General features: G+C 46.5%; 1 protein-coding gene across 7 annotated transcripts in view; it reads right to left on the minus strand.

The window, feature by feature from the left end:
- The window catches only part of GPSM1 (G protein signaling modulator 1), a 982,732-nt gene that overhangs the window by 634,650 nt on the left and 329,563 nt on the right, over window positions 1-18,519 (minus strand). For all 7 annotated transcript variants that reach the window (XR_014963238.1, XM_085613283.1, XM_085613273.1 and 4 more), the window contains one exon: window positions 15,213-15,336. Coding sequence is in view for 6 of the 7 variants with exons in the window: in XM_085613283.1 (XP_085469409.1) it covers window positions 15,213-15,336 (124 nt within the window). In the remaining variant the exon portion in view is untranslated. The remainder of the gene's footprint in view (window positions 1-15,212; window positions 15,337-18,519) is intronic.

Consider the following 18,519-nt stretch of genomic DNA (forward strand, 5'->3'; position numbering starts at 1 on the left):
TGTGTTATATGTGAGGGTGTTGCAGTACCAGTGACTGGCCATGTGTTGTGCTGGATTTAATCAATTTCTGAGCTGGACACTTACTACAGTTTTGGGTCGTTTTTGACTGCAGTAGCTTTGGAAGTGCAGTTTATATGGGGCAATGGGCTTACTCTTTAGCGGTGACTGCATGTTCATCCATAAACCCCTCCCTAACCTTTGCTTAACCCCTCCTTGCACCTCCCTAAACCCCATGTGTGTTGCAATAAGTATGCCCCATCAGCGGCGGCTCCTCCACTAAGGCGAAGGAGCATCGTCCCACTGCTTTACAGCAGTGAAATAAAGGAAAAATAAAATGATAACTCAAGGTTATTATCATTTTATGTTTTCCTGCTGCGGCTAGTTTGCGGGCGGCTCGGGCTGCTCCAATGATAGAGGAGCAGGGGGAGGAGTGGTTTCCCCAGTGCAAGTGCGCATGAATGTTTGGCTAGCCCTTTTGGCCGGCCAAACCGTCATGTGCACTTTGCATGTTCTCCACGCAGGCTGCATTACAGCCTGCGTGGAGAACATGCCCAGGCTCTCATTCCTGGCTGAGTGCCGAACCACAGCACTCAGACCAATCACAACACTGCACTGAAGCATTGTGATTGGCTCAGGGGAGCCCAGGTGCTTCCTGTTCCATCCTCAGGGGAGAGACGGTGGAGGAGAGATGGAGGAGAGACGCGGCAATTAGGTACGTTTTTTTTTTTTAAATCCCCTTCTCCCCCTCCCACCCCTGGTCTATGCCGGCTGCCCCTGTGGCCCATTTTTTAACCACCCCTCCTGGTCCATCCCACATTTACGGCTAAGTAGTAAACGTACATGTGTGACTAGCTCCCCATAGAAAGACAGGGTAGGTGGAGATGGAGATTTACTCTTTTCATTTTGTGAATAGCATTTTGTAGCACTTAAGCAGTTCTATTGTAGATTTATTGATCGTACTTCAAAATACAGTTTGCGAATAGGGCCTTTTATGCGTGCAACCTGGCCTCAGGGCTTTTTAACCTCTTCTGCCCCCGTATCACGGAAGCTTCCCCTTTATTTGTAAGAGAGGCAGAGTGGGGGCAATCGTTAAATCTCTTACCTGAGAGTTAACAGAGAATTTTACACATTATCTCTTCTATCGCCTAATGACCTGCAAATGCCCAGCAGTTTTGTGCTTTGAGGCTGATAAACAACCCCAACAGGAAACAACCATGTATTTACAGCACATTTTACTGCACAAAAAACTTTGTTGAGGCTCTAAACGCAGTTTAAAAACGTTATTCCAAGCTTAACTGGCCTGTGTAATGAGTCACCTGACCCCTTCTCCTGCAGTAACAGGCTGCCCCGGAACTGCACCATGTACATCCTCTGGCCAAAGGCTATAAAATAAAAGGGCGATTACCGCACATGTTCTTCGACCGCACCCAATAGTGTGCATGTGTTGGTTCTTTTATGCCAAAGCGGCTACGCCTCCCCGCGCAGGGTCCTGCCACGATCCGCTGAAACCATGCTACACTGATGATGAGGGTGGCCCATGTGTGCAACATTTGCCGCACCCTCGATTGAACTTGCCACTGCATCGGTACTGTACCAGTCACCTGACCCCCCCGCCCCCCAGCAGTAGCAGGCTGCCCCGGAACTGCACCATGTACATTATCTGGCCCGGCGTGGCCAAAGGCTATATACTAAAAGGGCGATGACCGCACGTGGTCTTCGACCCGTACCCAATACAGTGTGTATGTGTTGATTCTTTTATGCTGCAGCGACTAGGCCTCCCCATGCAGGGTCCTGCCATGATCTGCTGAGGCCCCGCTACACTGATGATGAGGGTGGCCCATGTGTGCAACATTAGCCACACCACCGATTGAAAGTGCCGCCGCAACAGTATCTAGTAAATGTTGCCGCATCCCAGAACCTCATGGTCTGTGCACCTGACTGACGGCCTCCTCAACGGCATCCTGCACCACCATGCCTGTCTTGAACACCACTCTGTGCTCACCAGTCTGTCTCCCCAAGATGAGACGAACGCCTCACAGCCGACAGAGCATCCCTGCGCTGCTCCACACTGGCCTGCGGCTGCTTATGTCCTGCCCTCACTGGCTTCTCATCAACCACCCGCCTGGAACACCTCATTTCAGACCTGGGCCCCCAGAGACTTGTAGTAAAGGCGGCATCGGCACCACATGTGAGTACCATGCACACGGGGCATGTCACAGCTTCTACTTACTAATCAAAGCCTAACCTAAGGGAGAAAAGGAAAAGAAAAAAAGAAATATAAAACCTGTATTTCTGAGTGAAATAAAGAGAGGAAAAGGACAAACAAGGAGAAGTAGAGTGAAAAAAGTGATAAAAGACTGGTGGAACCTCACAGCACAACCAAACTGCTACCCCCACACCCAACAGTGATACCCAACGCACAGAAGAGTGAGTACCAAGCAGCACAGTCATAGCTGATGAGGTCAACGGTGCTTCCCCAACAAGACAAACACAGGGATCACCTGCTAACCAGCATGTGCTGATCGGGGCCCTACCACCAATCCTGCCACCAACTCGCCCCACTGGAAAACGTGGGTTGGGTGGCTAGAAATTTACTGCATCGCTACCCGCGAAACCGATGGAGCCATAATGCGCTCTCTCCTACTTCACAATGTAGGCAAATGGATTTTCAAACTGGCCAGGTCTCTGGATTTTTCTGTCGTACGAGCCGCTGAAATGAAGATTGCCATCACGCAACAACGGAACGGAACCCCGCAGTCAAGATAGAAAGTGGTGACACTACACTTGAGGGGAAAAGCGGGCAAGCCCAGGATGCCAACAACCTCTCGCTACAGGTACTGCGACCGTGAGGAGCATCCCCTCGACGACTGCCCGACACAAGGCCGGACGTGCTCAAACTGTGGCAAGCTAAATCACTTTGCCAATGCATGCAGAGGAGGACCAAAAGGGAGAGGCGCAAGGGGAAGGCAGACCACGTCCATAGCGATATGACAACTGTTCTTGGATAACTCAGAATCTCAAGGTACTGCCAAGCCACCACAGCGCCATCGACACTGACTAGACGATTCATCACTGGACAACCAGTAGGAAGCATTTCTCATTTTGTTTACAAGTGACCTGAAATGGCACAGGTGACCTCAAACCATGTGCATAGTCAAGATCGCAGGGTCCAGCGTTAAAGCCCTTATTGATACCGGTGCGTCAGTGAACTTGCTGGGCATCCATCCACACCGGCGCCTCCAGCCCAGACCTCCACTCTCCCTAACACACACTAAAATCTTTACCTACAGGAGCCAGTCCCCACTGCCACTGAAGGAAAGAATGACAGTAAGTGTGAAGTTTGAAGACCAAGAAGTCACGACCACGCTCCACGTAGTCGACAAAGATGCTGACACCCCGGTCGGGAGCCATACAGCAGAGGACTTAGGACACTTATCATCTGCACAGAATGTGAAAGCCTTCCAGACAGATGAGCTGCTGAGCCAATATCCGAACTGTTCAAAGGAATAGGATGCTTGAAAGCCCCACTGATCAAGTAACATATCAACAAATCTGTCAAGCCAATAGCCTTCCACCACCAGTGTGTGCCTTTTCAAACTAAGGCCATGAGTAGAACAGGAACTAGACCAGCTTCAGAGCCAAGGAGTGATTGAAAGAGTGTTCGGCCCCACACCCTGGGTGTCCCGCAATGAAAGTGAGCGACGGTATCCCCATCTATTCTGTGACCACTGAGGAACATCACAAACACCTGCAAGCAATGCTGAAGTGTCTGTGGACGGCGTCACAGTTCACAAGGAGAAATGGTCTTTCTTCCAGAACTATTTCAAGTTTTTTGGATACATCTTCAACCAAGTCGGAGTGTAGGTTGACCCTCAGAAGTTGAAAGTCATCAAACAGGCCCCAGTGCCAACCACAGTATTTAAAGTTCGCAGCTTCCTAGGTATGGCCACCTATTGTGGCATATTTATCCCCAACCTAGCGACCATCGTAGAGCCCCTGAGGGCATTAACCAAGGTCGACGATCCCTGGAAATGGGGTCGCACTGAAGAAGATGCATTTCAAAAAGTGAAGAAAGCCGTGCTCAACTAGACGACGATAGCCTATTTTGACCCCAAGAGACAAACTGAACTCCTAGTTGATGTAAGCCCGGTGGGCGTGGGAGAGGTGCTCACCCAGTATGTACAGCCAGGTAGATGGGCACCACTGGCATTTGCCAGCAAAGCGCTTACACCAACGGAGGCACAATACTCCCAAATAGAAAGAGAGGCACTGGCCATCAAGAGGGCATGTGGGCACTTTCATCTCTATCTCTATGGAAAACCGTTCAGACGAGTCACTGAACATCAGCCACTCGTTCCTTTGTTCCGAGGTACAGCAGCACATCATTCACCATGGATCGAACGCTGGGTCATCCAGTTGCAACACTACCCCATGGAAGTGCCATACCTGCAAGGGCCAAGAACCCAGCAGACTTCCTCACCCGTCATCCACCAGTCCCTGCAGACAGCAGTGATGATAGCACAGATGCCACAGAGGAATATGAAAGCATAGTGTCCCAAGGAGCATGCCTGCCGGTGCTCAACCTCCAGGAGATCGGAGATGCCACCAAGTCAGACTTGGTACTGATGAAAGTGATAGATGCCTTGCAAAGTGGCTCATAGCAGAACTTCCTGTGAGATGCCAATGGGTAGCATGGCCCCAAAAAGGAACAACTCATAAAGATGTTAGGAGTGTGCGATAAACTGAGCGCCACGCCAGAAGTTCTCATACTGAGAAGTGCGCATGTAGTGATTCCTGAGAGTTTGCAGCATCAAGCGATGGCACTAGCCCATGGGGGCCAACAAGGGATAGTCCAAATGAAATGTCGCAGGAGGGAGAAAATCTTGTTTCCGGGCCTCGAGAACACTGTGGACAAAATGGGAATATGCCAGCCGAGGACCGTGCAGGTAAGACCGGTGGGGCGGGGTGGGGGGTAATTTTGACAGACGATGACGAGGGAAAATTAATTATTTATTTAATTTTCCCTTGTGGTTGTCTGTTGAATCCCCCCCAACCCGGCCCCACCACCCCACCGCTCTTACCTGCATGGGCTGCGGCTTGATGATGCTGCCCTTCATGCCAGCTCACCAGCCCCTAAGAAGTGCCCACACCAATCATCACGGAGGAGCCTTGCACAACACCATGGTTGAAAATAAGCCTTGCCTTCGGAAGCTTCCCTGATGAAAGAGTTACAGGAGTGCTAGTTGACAGCTACTCGAAGTACCCCATCATCGACATGGTGGATTCCATGGAATTTGCTAACATGGCCCCGGTACTGGAGCAAGCCTTCATAATGATCGGCCTGCCAGAAGAAATAAAAATGGACAATTGGCCATCTTTCCAAGGGTCATAATTCAAAGAACTGCTTTAGAACTTGGAACTACGAGACTGTCGCATTACGCGTAAATGGCCGCAGGCCAATAGCAAAGCCAATCACCTCATGCGCACACTGAAAAAAGCCCTCAGGATTGCTGTGGTAGAAGGAACCAACCAGTTTACAAACGTTTTTAAGGGAGTACAGAGGAACAGCACACCGTACGACACAACTGCCTCCCTGGGCTTTGATGCTCAACTGACACAGATAGGATACCATGCCGGTCCATCCAGAGCGGGCACCATCCCCCTATGATCAAGTGGGCACCCAAGCCGGGTGCACTTAGAACAACATACATGCAAGCCTGAAAAATTATAATCATTGTATATTTTCCTTTCTTTTGCTGCTTCATGGCAGTGGGACGACGCTCCTCTGCCTTAGCGGAGGAGCCGCCACTCCTCCACTCTAATCCATTTGATCCTTATCCACCCTAATTCAATCTAATTTACTCCACTCTAATCCACTCCACCCTAATACACTCCAATCCACTCTAATCCAATCCACTGTAATTCACTCCACTCCAATCCACTTCACTCTAATCCACTCCACTATAATCCACTCCACTCTAATCCACTTCAATTCAATCCTCTATAATCCACTCCACCCCAATCCACTCCACTCTAATCCATTCCAATCCACTCCACTCTAATCCACTGTAATCCAATCCACTCTAATTCACTTTCCTTCACTCTTATCCATTTCACTCTAACCCACTCTAATCCACTACACTCTAATCCACTACACTCTAATCCACTCTAATCCACTACACTCTAATCCACTCCACTTTAAATCACTCCACTTTCTCCAATCCAATCCCCTCTAATCCATTCCTATCCACTCCAACACACTTTAATCTGCTCTAATCCACTCCACTCCCTCTAAAATACTCCGCTCCACTCTATTCCACTTCATTCCACTCTTATCCACTTCACTCTAACCCACTCCGCTCTACGCCACTCTATTCTGCCCCACTTCACTCTAGCCACTCCACTATATGCCACTATACAACACTCCCCTACATGACACTACACTCTGTTCTGACACTCTACTCTAAGACACTCTATATCACTCCACTTTATGACACTCTATGTCATTTCACTCTAGGACACTCTACGCCACTCTACTCTATGACATTCCACACCACTAACTTCTAGCCATGCTGAACAGAAGCCACACTAGTGAACAACATGGATAAAACACATTGCCAAAGTCAATAGGTCTGTGGCTTTGCCAATGCTTGTTTTTCTGAAAGTCCTCAATCTTGCAGCCTCGAAATCGGGTAGAGGGCGAAGCCAAGAAAGCCGAATAATCAGCCTTCTCGGGAACTATGCAACCCCTTGGGAGCTGCAGCACCCCAACCTCACAGTTCTAGAAAGCTGTAAGTGTTCATTTAAAATGTGTTCATCAGCAGCGAAATGTGCCCAATGATATTACCCTTAAACTGAATAACCGAGGGCGAGAGTGCTCGGGGCATCTTCTGTGCACTAATTCCTCTTCGGGGCCGAACTTGGAACCACACGCAGGCCTGGCAAAATGCTGATACGAGATGTACATCCTACCAAGAAGCGAGTGAATGAACTATTTAATAATTCAGAGCTCTCCACAGTACCCAGGGGTACTCTTTGAGAAAAAGCAGCTAATACTGAGCATTGAATGCCCGATCATAAATACTGGTGGCACAGCAGGCAACTATAGTTGTGCCACAGGCGCAGCGGTGCCCTCATAATGCACTGAGCTTCTCTGGAAAGACACAGAGATCTCACGATGTATCTATTGACCCAAGATGGTATTTGAGGACTGAAACATTCACAGTGGTCCATACACTGTTGTACGACCACTGACAGAGCTCGTACAATGCTCATCTGTTATGTCTTGCACCAGTTCCATGCTACAATATTGTCTACCGAAATACAGCCTGACATACACATCCAGGGCCTGACTGGGAACCCAAAGCAGCCCTGGCAATATTGTCGGACCAGCCCTCGCCCGGCGTGTAGTGAGCGTGTCTGACCACTACAAGGGGAGTTTGGGGGGCGGGGGGCAAGTGTGAAGCAACTGCTAGCCCCTGCAGGCTGGAAATTAAAGTGAGCGGATAATGCTTGCTTGCTGCTTTTGTTACATGGGGCCGATATTGAAGCATCGCTGCAAAACTGGCCCCCACCCTTCCAGCCTCCCAGGGAAACACGGTCGCCCGGTACGGCCAGTCCGGCACTGTACATATCATGTCCTAAATATCTTCCCCATAGAAGGATATTTTCTATTATTAACATCAATGGGGCGATAACTTTGTAAATGATACTCAGGATATGACATTTATGATATGTTGATTTTACTACCATACCTCTGTTCTACCTTTCACTGCATGTAAGGAAGAACACACACACATGCGCATGTACACACACACACACACTCTCTGTCTCTGTCTCTGTCTCTCTCTCTCTCTCTGTGATTGCTAGTATGAGGTCTGTGAAAAGGCTGATTTTGATTTGTAAAAAATGTGTGCTTAATATTGTGAATATTTCTGCACTTTGCAATATTTTATTTTCCTGTGTTTGGCTACTGTAGGCCCAAACTAGGTGCGACTCCATCTTGGTTCCTGTCACAGTCATGAAGTTTGTTTTCATTTCTCAATCATCACACATACTCATAGTGGGCACTGTTGAAATGCTCTGTATTGACAAGCTGTTCTCAAGGAACTGGAGAGTAAGCCTTTTGCAATATTCATGGCTCTTTCTGTATTCTGTATGCATTCTGTGAAACTTCCGTTGTTTGTGTAACTAGATTTGTACAGCCACATCCCATGAAATTAGGCTGGAATAGTGTGCATGAACAGTCAGGGATAGAGTTTGAACAGTGGCAGGAGATGATGTTGTATTAATATGCATAATGATTCATTTAGCTTTGCTCACCTTATGCTGGCTGTGCGATTTTCATTGACTTCCAGTGTAAATTTCTCTATAAAGGTAGTATATCTTGGACGCCTGACGCTAGAGACTGAACCCCTGTAGGTTTGTCTCATGCTTTGGACTTAGAATATTTTCTTATGAATCTTGATTTCATGTCATACCTTTTTGCTACATTTCACTGAGCCTTAAGCAAAGTGGTATGCGTTTTGACTAACAATTACTTTTTGCCTTCCGCATTTTGCCTGAATTATTTTACTAAACCTTCATGATTTACAATTTGCTACAGACTCCAGAGTATTTATTTGCATGAAATGCTAATTATTGTATTTGTGCTTGGGAGCGGTTTAGAAATACACCTCCTCTACACTTTTGAATCGCTTTATAGTCAGATTTTGTGAATAGCCAAAGCAGTAGAGTAAATTAGAAGTGTAAGTTGACTTTATGTATAGCCCTGAGAGTGTTAAGGCATCATTTACCTTGCATGAATAGAGTGCTGCTAAAAGAATGGGCAATGGTCAGGGACAGTGCAGCTCTGCAATTCTGTGGCTGCAACATTTACTGCATAATTGAGGATTTCCTGCATAACAAATTATTCACGTCACAAAATGTATATATTTGGTCCTCCATTGCAGCATAGTGCTAGTGGCGCTGACAGTAGTAAAGCTCTGCAGAATAGTTTGGAGGCTGTCCTTAATGTAATGAAACCTAGATTTAACAGGTAATTGTAAAATATTTTTACTATTACAAGGAACCTTCTGACTATACGGTTTGTAGGATATTCAATTAAGATATAACTATGCATAAAGTGTACTTTGGGCTAAAAAAAAAAAAACACTTGGAATGTAAGGATGTTAGCACCTACTGGCACCACCCGTGTACCTATGGTTTTTTTGCTGCTCAGATCGCCGCCGAAAGGTCAGAACACCCCTAATTAGAGTATTATCCATTGATGGAGTATAGTGAGTCCGCCCTGGTGGTGCCACCCTACCAGGGTGTGGATAGGCGTCGATGATGAAGCATGTTACGATAAGTGAGTCAGGCATCTACTCCAATCTCTTTGGATACCCCAGGAAGATAGCAGAGTAGTGGCCTGTTTGGGACTCCCCGTCCCTCCCCCTCCATCTAGTAGCTTTTAAGTGAGCAAGTGTTTCTCTTTGGGAGAACGCAACTGGACAGGTAATCTCCCGCTCTATGGTAGTGAGACGAGTAATACTCTTTATATCAGGATATTGTATAGTAACAAATAATGTATAACGTGCATCATATGAAAAGAATGCAGAAGTATAGCTATCTATAAATATACCAGAGTGAGCCATTGCGGCTTACACACTGTACCTAGCCCTGGTTCCTTAGGTTCAATAGGGTAGCTCATGTTTCTCTCAAACAAAAACTCATTTTAATGGCTTCAGCAGCAGGCTTTGGTGACCATTAGTAGAATGGCAGTGGGGACATGTCTTAGAAGACTGCTTTCCTCTTCCATCACTGGGCTCCATTCAACAGTTTGCACTGACTCCACTTGCCTCCCGAAGGTCTCCTCCTGCATAGTGCCCCCCGATGGCCGATAGTGGCTGCTGTATGGTGTGCTGGAGTACAGTAGCTGCTGAGGAGAGGGAACTGTATAGAGCCGAAGGAAGGAAGGCTTCCTGGCGTTCTGACAACCTGCTTTTCCTCATCCTCACTCTGGCTCCATGCAGCAGTCGGTACTAGCTCCACGGTCTTTTGATGCCCCCTACTTGCTCCACATTTTTCTCAGGGGTGCGTGATGATTAAATCTCAAGAGATGTGGCACTCAATGAGCGTTGGGTGAATGCAGACTTGCCCAGGATGGCTTGCTGCTCCTGGTGAGGATAAGAGCTTCAGTTCCTCTCTTGGGTTCCAGGTCCATGCAGCAACCAGTACGCACTGCTCTGCTCTTAGCTGATGGCCACTGGTGTTGTCCAAGGTTGTTTGGAAATGCCCTCATTGGTACACTATGGGAGGAACCAGTGGGGCTGGAGTAGAGCAGCCGACACTGGGTGGAACAGTACTGATGAGGGAGGAGGGGAGGATACTCAGTAGAAGAAGGGCCTCCAGTTGATGTCTCCTCCTCTGGCTCTAGGCCATAATCTCCACATGGGCACCTCGCGGTGGGATGCCTGGCTTTCACCTTGCGGATGCCCTGCTGGGTTATCTCACAGGGGAATACCGGGACGGGTTCCCTAAGCAAGCGCTTAGAGACCGCTTGGTGATTTGCGCTATATAAATTCCTGCACATTTACATTTTACATTTACCGTATGCATTGGCATGTTTTATCTTCTGAACATTGATCCCAGAAACTCTTACTGCAAAAGACATCATCATCAGGGAGCCGCGGTGAATGGGCAGGCTCATTGTGTGAGCGTAACTTTGTCTTGAAGAGGAAGAAATTAAGGATGTCCTTATCAGAGAAAGGGCATCAACTTCTCCTTCTCCACTATAGGTTTACGTGGCAGCCATTATTAGAAGCTTTGCTTTTTTTTGCAGCACTCACACATGCCTGATACACGAGGTGCAAAACAAGCCTTGTAAGTCACATTTTCCTTGTTCAGGCAAAGAGCAAGTCATCATCCCCACACAACATTTTTTAATTAATGTTTAATCTGAAGGGTCTAAAACTCTCTTATCTTTCTCAATTAACATTTCCTCCTTCCTTTGTTTCATCTTTGATTGCTTCTTAATTGGGAAGTGATTCGCGGAAAGGGGTTTCATGCAGCCGCTCATTGAGCGCACCTCCTAAAGTGTTTGATGTATACCCTGCAGCGGTTTCTTAGCTCTTTGTTACAATACTTTTCTCCTTTGTGGTTTTTAATTCATCACCCGTATCCTAGGCAACTGTAAGGGCCTAACCACATGAAGCTGTTTTCTCCCTGTAGGATCATTCAGGTTCTTGCAGCCCTGGAAAACAATGGACTCAATTATTCGCTGTTCTTCCTCCCGCATTCAATCTTGAGAAATGATTTTACACCGCGTCAGCGATTAATTTTCTTGATGTTACTTGAGTCTTCGAAGAGTTTTCATCAAGTTGCAAAACAGTGAGAAAGACCTCTCTTGTGTCTGGATGCGCCCAACTGCCACTTGGGAGCTGGAGAAAGATAATGCTCACCTTAGTGGACTAAACAGGAAAGTAGGCTTCAAGTGGAGTGAGGTAGATTACAGTTGGCCAGCTGACAAATGCTAGGTGGGCTAAGACTCTGTAGTATCCTGTATCGGACGTTATTTGTTGCATGCAATCTGCTGCTAATGCATGTCTGCTCCTCACTCTAAGTTCTGGTGTTCAACGGCACCTCAGAAGACAAAGACATACTGAAATGGTACGTACCAGTGGCCAACTACTAGTAAGATAATGAGAGACCCATGTTACTACTATCAGACAGAAAGATGTTAGGGATAAAGTACCTCCTGCCATACATTATAAGGATATTGCAAGTCACTGAGGAGTTCCAGAATCCTATGGAGGAACCAGGCCGGCGACTGAGTTCCTATATATGGATAAGGTACTTCAAAGTGACTTGCAATATCCTTATCATGTACACCAGAGGGTATTTTATCTCATATAATACATAGTCACACCATCACCTTTCCCACAAACCACTTAAATCTTATGTGCGTAGCTCTTGTATATAAAAGAGACAGCATATTTGCAAACATGAAGAATACAAATAAAACCTCTAGAGCAAAATTAAACATCAAACGCCTATTGGATATTTGTTGCAAACAGCTATAAAAAAACAGTTCAATACAAGTCAGTTAAAGAAAGAAAAAGCTGCAGTAGCTCAGTAGAAATATGCAGAAAGATTCTAGCTTTTCTCTAAGGATGCAAAAAATAAACAGTCTCTTTGCTTGTAATTGTAAGCTGTTAAAATAGAGCAGAAGAAAGAAAACGAAGGTTCCGATTGTTGCTTTAAACAGCTGTTTCAATTATGCTCCATGACCTGTCCTGTCTTTCGCCTCGGCTGCTGGCAGCAGGCATTGTGAAGTCAGAACTCAACTTTAATAACTTATAATAGTCGAGTTCTGACGTCTTTTCTTTATAGCAGTCAACTTGGTGCATCTTAGGTCACTGAGAAATTAGAGACTGCCGTATATACAGAGATTACAGAATCCCATGTATTATAAATATATATTAGCTTTCGATATTCTGTACAGAATATGTTTTAGTCTTAACTTTCCTCTGATTTCCACAACATTCTTTATTGAAAGGAAAACATTTTTCAGTGATTGTGTTTCGTTTAACAAATCATGCATTCTAGGACCTGCAGTCTGTGCTCGCTTCAGATGGAAACTTCAGATCAGACGCTTCTCTTCCAATTAATGTTTGGCATGATGTTTTCTATATGGATATTCTCTTTACGATATGCAAATTTTGTTCTAATGTACAGCGCTCTAATACTACTTGTTGAAGAGGCACTTTACAAAAGCACTGTAAATGAAAAAAGAAATGGACTAATTGGACTAAGACACATGAAAGCCAAGAATTTGCAAAAGGAAAGCCCAGGATTGGAAATGTGATATCCCGCCATAATTGTGATCGCACGGTGAATTCAAGGCGGGGCGCGTAGGCGATACACGAAGGCAATTCAAAAATGGTTTTGAATAGAACTTTAATCAGTGGTGGGTGGGAGTAATTACAAGAAAGACACTGCATCTGCCTTAGACACAGAATATAGTAGAAGAAGGATTGACACATTGAAGGACAGGACTCTATCATGGTCATAAAATCATACATGGGTGACAAATCATAGAGAAGAATCATAGAAAGAAAAATAATACATAATGGACAAAGCACAGAGAAGGACAGGAGTCAACCACTGACAGAAAATCATATATGGGTGATCAATTACAGAGGATAGGACTTGCTCACTGGCTGAAAATCATCCATGAGTGATCAATCAGGCAGAAGGGTCAGTCCCAACCATACACAGAATGTAATACATGGGTAACCAATCACAGAGAAGGATCCGCATCCCCCACAGACAGAATACATACATTAATTCCCAGTCGCAGAATATAATCCCTCCTTACCCTCTTAATAGAATTTTATACATGAACAACCAATCACGAAGAAGGATCAGCGTTTCCACTAATCAGAGGTTTAACATGTGCTTTCAGTGGGTGAAGACACTCCCTTTCCTGTGGCCGACTCTCCACTGCGCAGTACCAGTCCCAATGCTGTAGGATCACTATCTTTCACTAACTCTCAGTTGCATGATCATGGGCGTCAATTATGGCCCCCCGGAGCAGCAAAGAGTACCTTTGGCTTGCCATTGGTAGCCCTGCCTTTGCTGCTCTCAGTGGGCACGGGAGCAGAGATAGGAACAGAAAGGAAACAGGGAATTTAGGGTGCAGTTTCATTTCAGCACTTTTCGCTCCTCTGCAATTTCACCAACTCCAGAACCCCTAACAGGAAGATGTTGGTGGTTTAGGAGTGTGGCGGGGGAAGTCAATCCTGTGATGTCATCAGGTTTGAGAGGATGTGTGATATCACTTCCTCTACCCCTCGTATTTTGGAAAATCAGCATTCATGTTTATAAAGGCCTTCCTTCAGCAAACAAAAGTCTTGTTGGCCTTGGCTTTGATGTACAGCAGAAGGCCAAGCAATCCATCAGATAACTCAAGGGGTTCCATGTTCGTAGCTGCTCTCAGCTGTCGACTGGAGTTGTTATCAAATGAGTGGCTCTGCTTCCTCCTAGCTGCGGGACGGTGTGGGACAGCCTGTCCGGAGCTCTGGATGGGTCGGGCTTGATTTAATTCTTGGTGGTCCGGATACCGTCATAATTGTGAAAGAGTACCCTTAACCCAAGAATGCGGTCCACCCACCAAACTTAGATGTGGGCCGTTTTTGGTTTAATCACAGCATAAACTACTCTGTCTCCACGATGATTGAACTCCTCCGATGGCCCTGTGGAGTAAGGGTCATTGAAAGCAGACCAGTAATTCGACTCGCCTGATTTAAATGGGTGGAATTAGAGGTCAGTTTTCACCACCAGGAAAATCGTGGCAGTAAGGTGCAGTGAAAAACGACTACATTTTTCCCTTACCATGTGATAGGGCTCCCATGGCGAGGGGAGCATTTTATTTTTTATTTTAACAAAATAAATCATTGTTCGGGATTTTCTTTTTGAAAATAAAAAAGAATACAGTTTGGTGCAGGGCTCCGTCATGCTGATCGGGCCCTGCACCAAACTGTGAAGAGCATTGACAGGAACTGCTGTGACGGCGGTTCCAGCCGACACCTTAGCAAATTACCGCTTGCTTGGCAGCCATTTCTAAATTTAGCAGGTGGTGCAGTCTCGGCCTAGTGGATGTTAATTCCTCCGCCAGGCCAACGGAGATCACTTAGTCCGCCAAAATCAAAATAAGGCCCTTAGTCTTGGCTATAAAATTGGCATCCTATTGCCATGGAAATGTAGACATCTGCTGTAGAGTTAAATATTTTTATTATAGAAGGGCTTCTAAAGGACTGTGCTAGGACGTCACCCTGGCATCGGAATAAGTTGTTTGCTATCTATGATGGTCTGCACTTATTTGCATCGTGATTCCTTGAAGTTGTGGGGCTACTTTCTCTTGGAAGTGAGCTGTCTTGCTCTCAGTAGACTACGCTTTTTGACAGTGGAATGCTATGCCCTTAAAAAGCAAAGTCCTCAGGATTGAATAGCCTGTCCTTAGAGGTTGTATAAGGAATGACCTAGTCAAGAATGAGGCACTAGTTGTTGGTGAGATTTGGGGGAAGGAAAGGATAACACCAGTCGCCCAAGAATCTTAAAAGTTGCAACCAATTACAAGCACAGCACTTGTTCAGTGTGTCTGTATCTGTGTGTGTTAAACCCACTGTTCCATCAAAATGATGAGCGAGCTGCCTCCAGCCTCTATTTACCTCTTTGTGAAATGAGATGGCCTCAGTGAAGTTGCCAAGGAGGTAGTGTGTGTTTCCAAGGTTACCATACGCGCGGCCTTGTGCTGCTCTGTCTCCCAGTTCCTTCACAAGAGACAAATTCTTCCTACAAGTTGGGAAAAAATACAAATGAAAATATAAGCAGGCTCAGAGAATCAATGAGTCAAAGTTGATATCAATATGTCATGCACATTTGTGTTGTTGCTATGGAATTGTAGAGGATGATGTAGTTGGGAATACGCCATGCAAACAAATACAGGATAAATTATCATTCACATGGTATGGCAAGGTTTAATACCTCCCATGAGTACATTTTATGGGCCCAGAGTCCACTTGGGCACTCCTTGGCTCAGACATACCATTAAGGGCCTGATATGAGTTTGGCTGTCCGTGGACCACCAAAGTCACAGTTTCGCGGCGGTGCGACCGCCATTTTACAACTTTGGCGGTTGGACCGCCATTGGACGACTGCAACCATGGTGGCGCTGCGGTCACCGGCTTACAATATACTGGCAGTGCCGCTGCGGCACAGCTATGCATATTACAAGTTTCCTGGCCGCCAGCGGTCTCATGGAGGTTCTTACTTTAACCTACAGGGCCCCACTTGCCCCATGCATGCTGGTGCATGCAGGGGGGCACATGTTGTGCCCCCTGTGTGCATGCACCCCAGTTCCTGCATGGCATAGACTGCACCAGTCCATGCAGTGAAAGAACTGCCTTTGGTGCTCCAATTGCAGTGCCCATTTTCAGATGCACCGCCGTAGGACTGCCGAAGAAACGCCTGCCAGACATGAGAAAACTCATAATCTGGTGGGCGGTGCACACCCGGCTTTGGTGGTGTGGGAGCAGGGCGGTGGAATCGCAGACTCGCTCCCACACCACCATAATCGTAATCAGGCCCTAAATGTCTAGTGTAGAGTGAGCTTCCAAGTAGAGGTGGGCAAAACAGCAAATTAATAGAGAGAGCCAAACCAGGCCTGTCTTGGCTCTAAGAGCCAAATCACAAGTTGAGCCATCAACATATTCAGTATGAAAATCGTGCAACAAATATCATGCAAAAATATGATAAAGACCCTTGAAAATTCCGAAAAGTGCATCGATTTAACACGCGAGGAAGTTTCTCTTTAGTACATTAGATTGTGTCTGTGCATTGAGTGGTATTTCTAAGAAGTGATAGTTTCTAGCCATGTGTTTAGAAACATTAATGCCCTCCCTCACCGTTCTTACAATGCCATTAGTGAACAAAGAGGCAGGTAACTGGTGATGTGTACCAATCTACTATGCATGCCCTATGTTATTATATGTTGAGCATCAATACTGCCTATTAAGCAGATTTTGTACAGAGCACATCTTGACCAGATACGATGATTAAAGGAAAAGAAGGTACAGTGAAATAAGGTAATTGCGTAACATCACACAATTTGGTCAAGCGGGGAAGCTGGGATTGATCCAAGGTTTCCTGGATTCATACTGTGCAATGCAGCCGCTAGATTGTCATCGCTTTCTCTGTCCTCTTCTACATCAAAGCCTAATGCTTTCTTTTTAAGTCTTCGAGTCTTCATTTGGTATTAGAGAATGGGCTGCTCCTGAGCTGTGCGGTGCCACCTCAGACAAAACCTTTGCTAAACTCAGTGACACCCACAGATCCAATTTAAGGCTTCCTTGGAGCCTCAGTTTAAAAAAAGTCAAAAAGTTCTGCAGGTCAGGGACAGGTGGAATAAACTTTGAAATGATGTGGGCCATCTTTCCCCTTATTGGCATTTCTTTTGTGGGTGAGTGTGGCTGAATCTTCCAAAGTAAGGTGCAGACAAGGGACAAGATTCAACTCACTAGGACATCTCTTGACTTGCTTCTCATGAGTGATATAGCAAGAAAGAACATTAAAAAGCTTGCAAAGTCCCCATCCTGTGAGGGCACAGGTGAGTGATGTCATATTAATTCTAGTCAGGAGAGTGATATTTGTAAAGTTTCTCCTAGGGACTCTTCAAACGAGGAACATCACATGCGGTTTAAATAAGCCACACATATCCACTGGCAAAGTGTCTGTGACGGGAGACGTAGGTAATGGGCCATCTGGAGCCTCCGATTGGTCTTCTGAGGGTCATGTGAGAGGTAGACAGGAGTATCATAACTCTAAGTCACAGTATGTCACCAGGACCCAGCTGGAAGGCGCACCTGGGAGTCTACGGGTTCAGCTATGGACACAATTTAGAGGTGTTCAGGGGTAGAAAGGAGCTGCTACAAATGCCCTTCCCATTGTAGCCCCTGCTACTAAACTCGCGACCTCTAGTTCAGAAACAAAGGATGAAGCACTCAGCCGCAGAAAGTAGCCAGGGCTGTTCCAGAGCCCTCCTTCCTTGCTAAGGATCTTGGCTCTTCTTACACTAAAGGGCCATGGGCAACAAACAGGGTGCATTCCTGTTCTCTCCACTGGTCTGGTGGAAGTCTTGCTTGCAGAGACGGGCCTCATGGCAGAAGCAATATGGGAAACGTGGAAGCAAGGTGCCCCCAAGGGCCCTGGCTGCTGTGGCCAGTCACCGCAAAGGATAGAGCAAGACACTCCATCTTGGTCATGGTGGTGCCACGGATGCGGCTGAGCGCACCTGTGCTACCAGAGAGGATTTCTATAGTTGAGGGGTCTCACACCCTGGTATACTGAAGTCACTATTTTCGTGGCCACCTGCTCTACTGCAAGAGGCAGAGGTGGTGCTACCAGCCTTCCAAGTGTCACTGGCGGCACCTCAACAGGAGGGTGAAAGGTAGGGGTGCTCCTGGATGGACGAGCTACACTGCTTCCTCCCAGGCCCATCTCAGGCATCACAACCTGCACATACTGCCACCACGCTGGAGCACCCTACAAGTCAAAGGTAAGAGCCTGCAGGATAAAATAAGTATTCAGGTTTGGAGAGAGTCTGAGTGGAAAGGGCAAATGAGGCTGCACAAGGCATCCAACCATATAGAAAGGCATATGAGGCTATGCTATGTTGTAGCAGCCTACACCTGCGCACATGAAGCGGTGCCTGCATATATGAGGCTACACATGGTTACAGCAGCCTATACTTGCATACATGAAGCGATATCTGCATATACGAGGCTACGCGTGGTTGTAACAGCGTAGCAGCCTATACCTTCGTACATAAAGCGATACCTGCATATATGAGGCTACACGCGTTTACAGCAGGCTATACCTGCATACATGAAGCGATGCCTGCATATAGGAGGCTAGGCGTGGTTACAGCAGCCAATACCTGCATATATGAGGCTATTCTGGACACATGAGTCTTAACCC

This window comes from Triturus cristatus, chromosome 1_2 (genome assembly GCF_964204655.1).
Source record: "Triturus cristatus chromosome 1_2, aTriCri1.1, whole genome shotgun sequence".
NCBI classification, from domain to species: domain Eukaryota; kingdom Metazoa; phylum Chordata; class Amphibia; order Caudata; family Salamandridae; genus Triturus; species Triturus cristatus.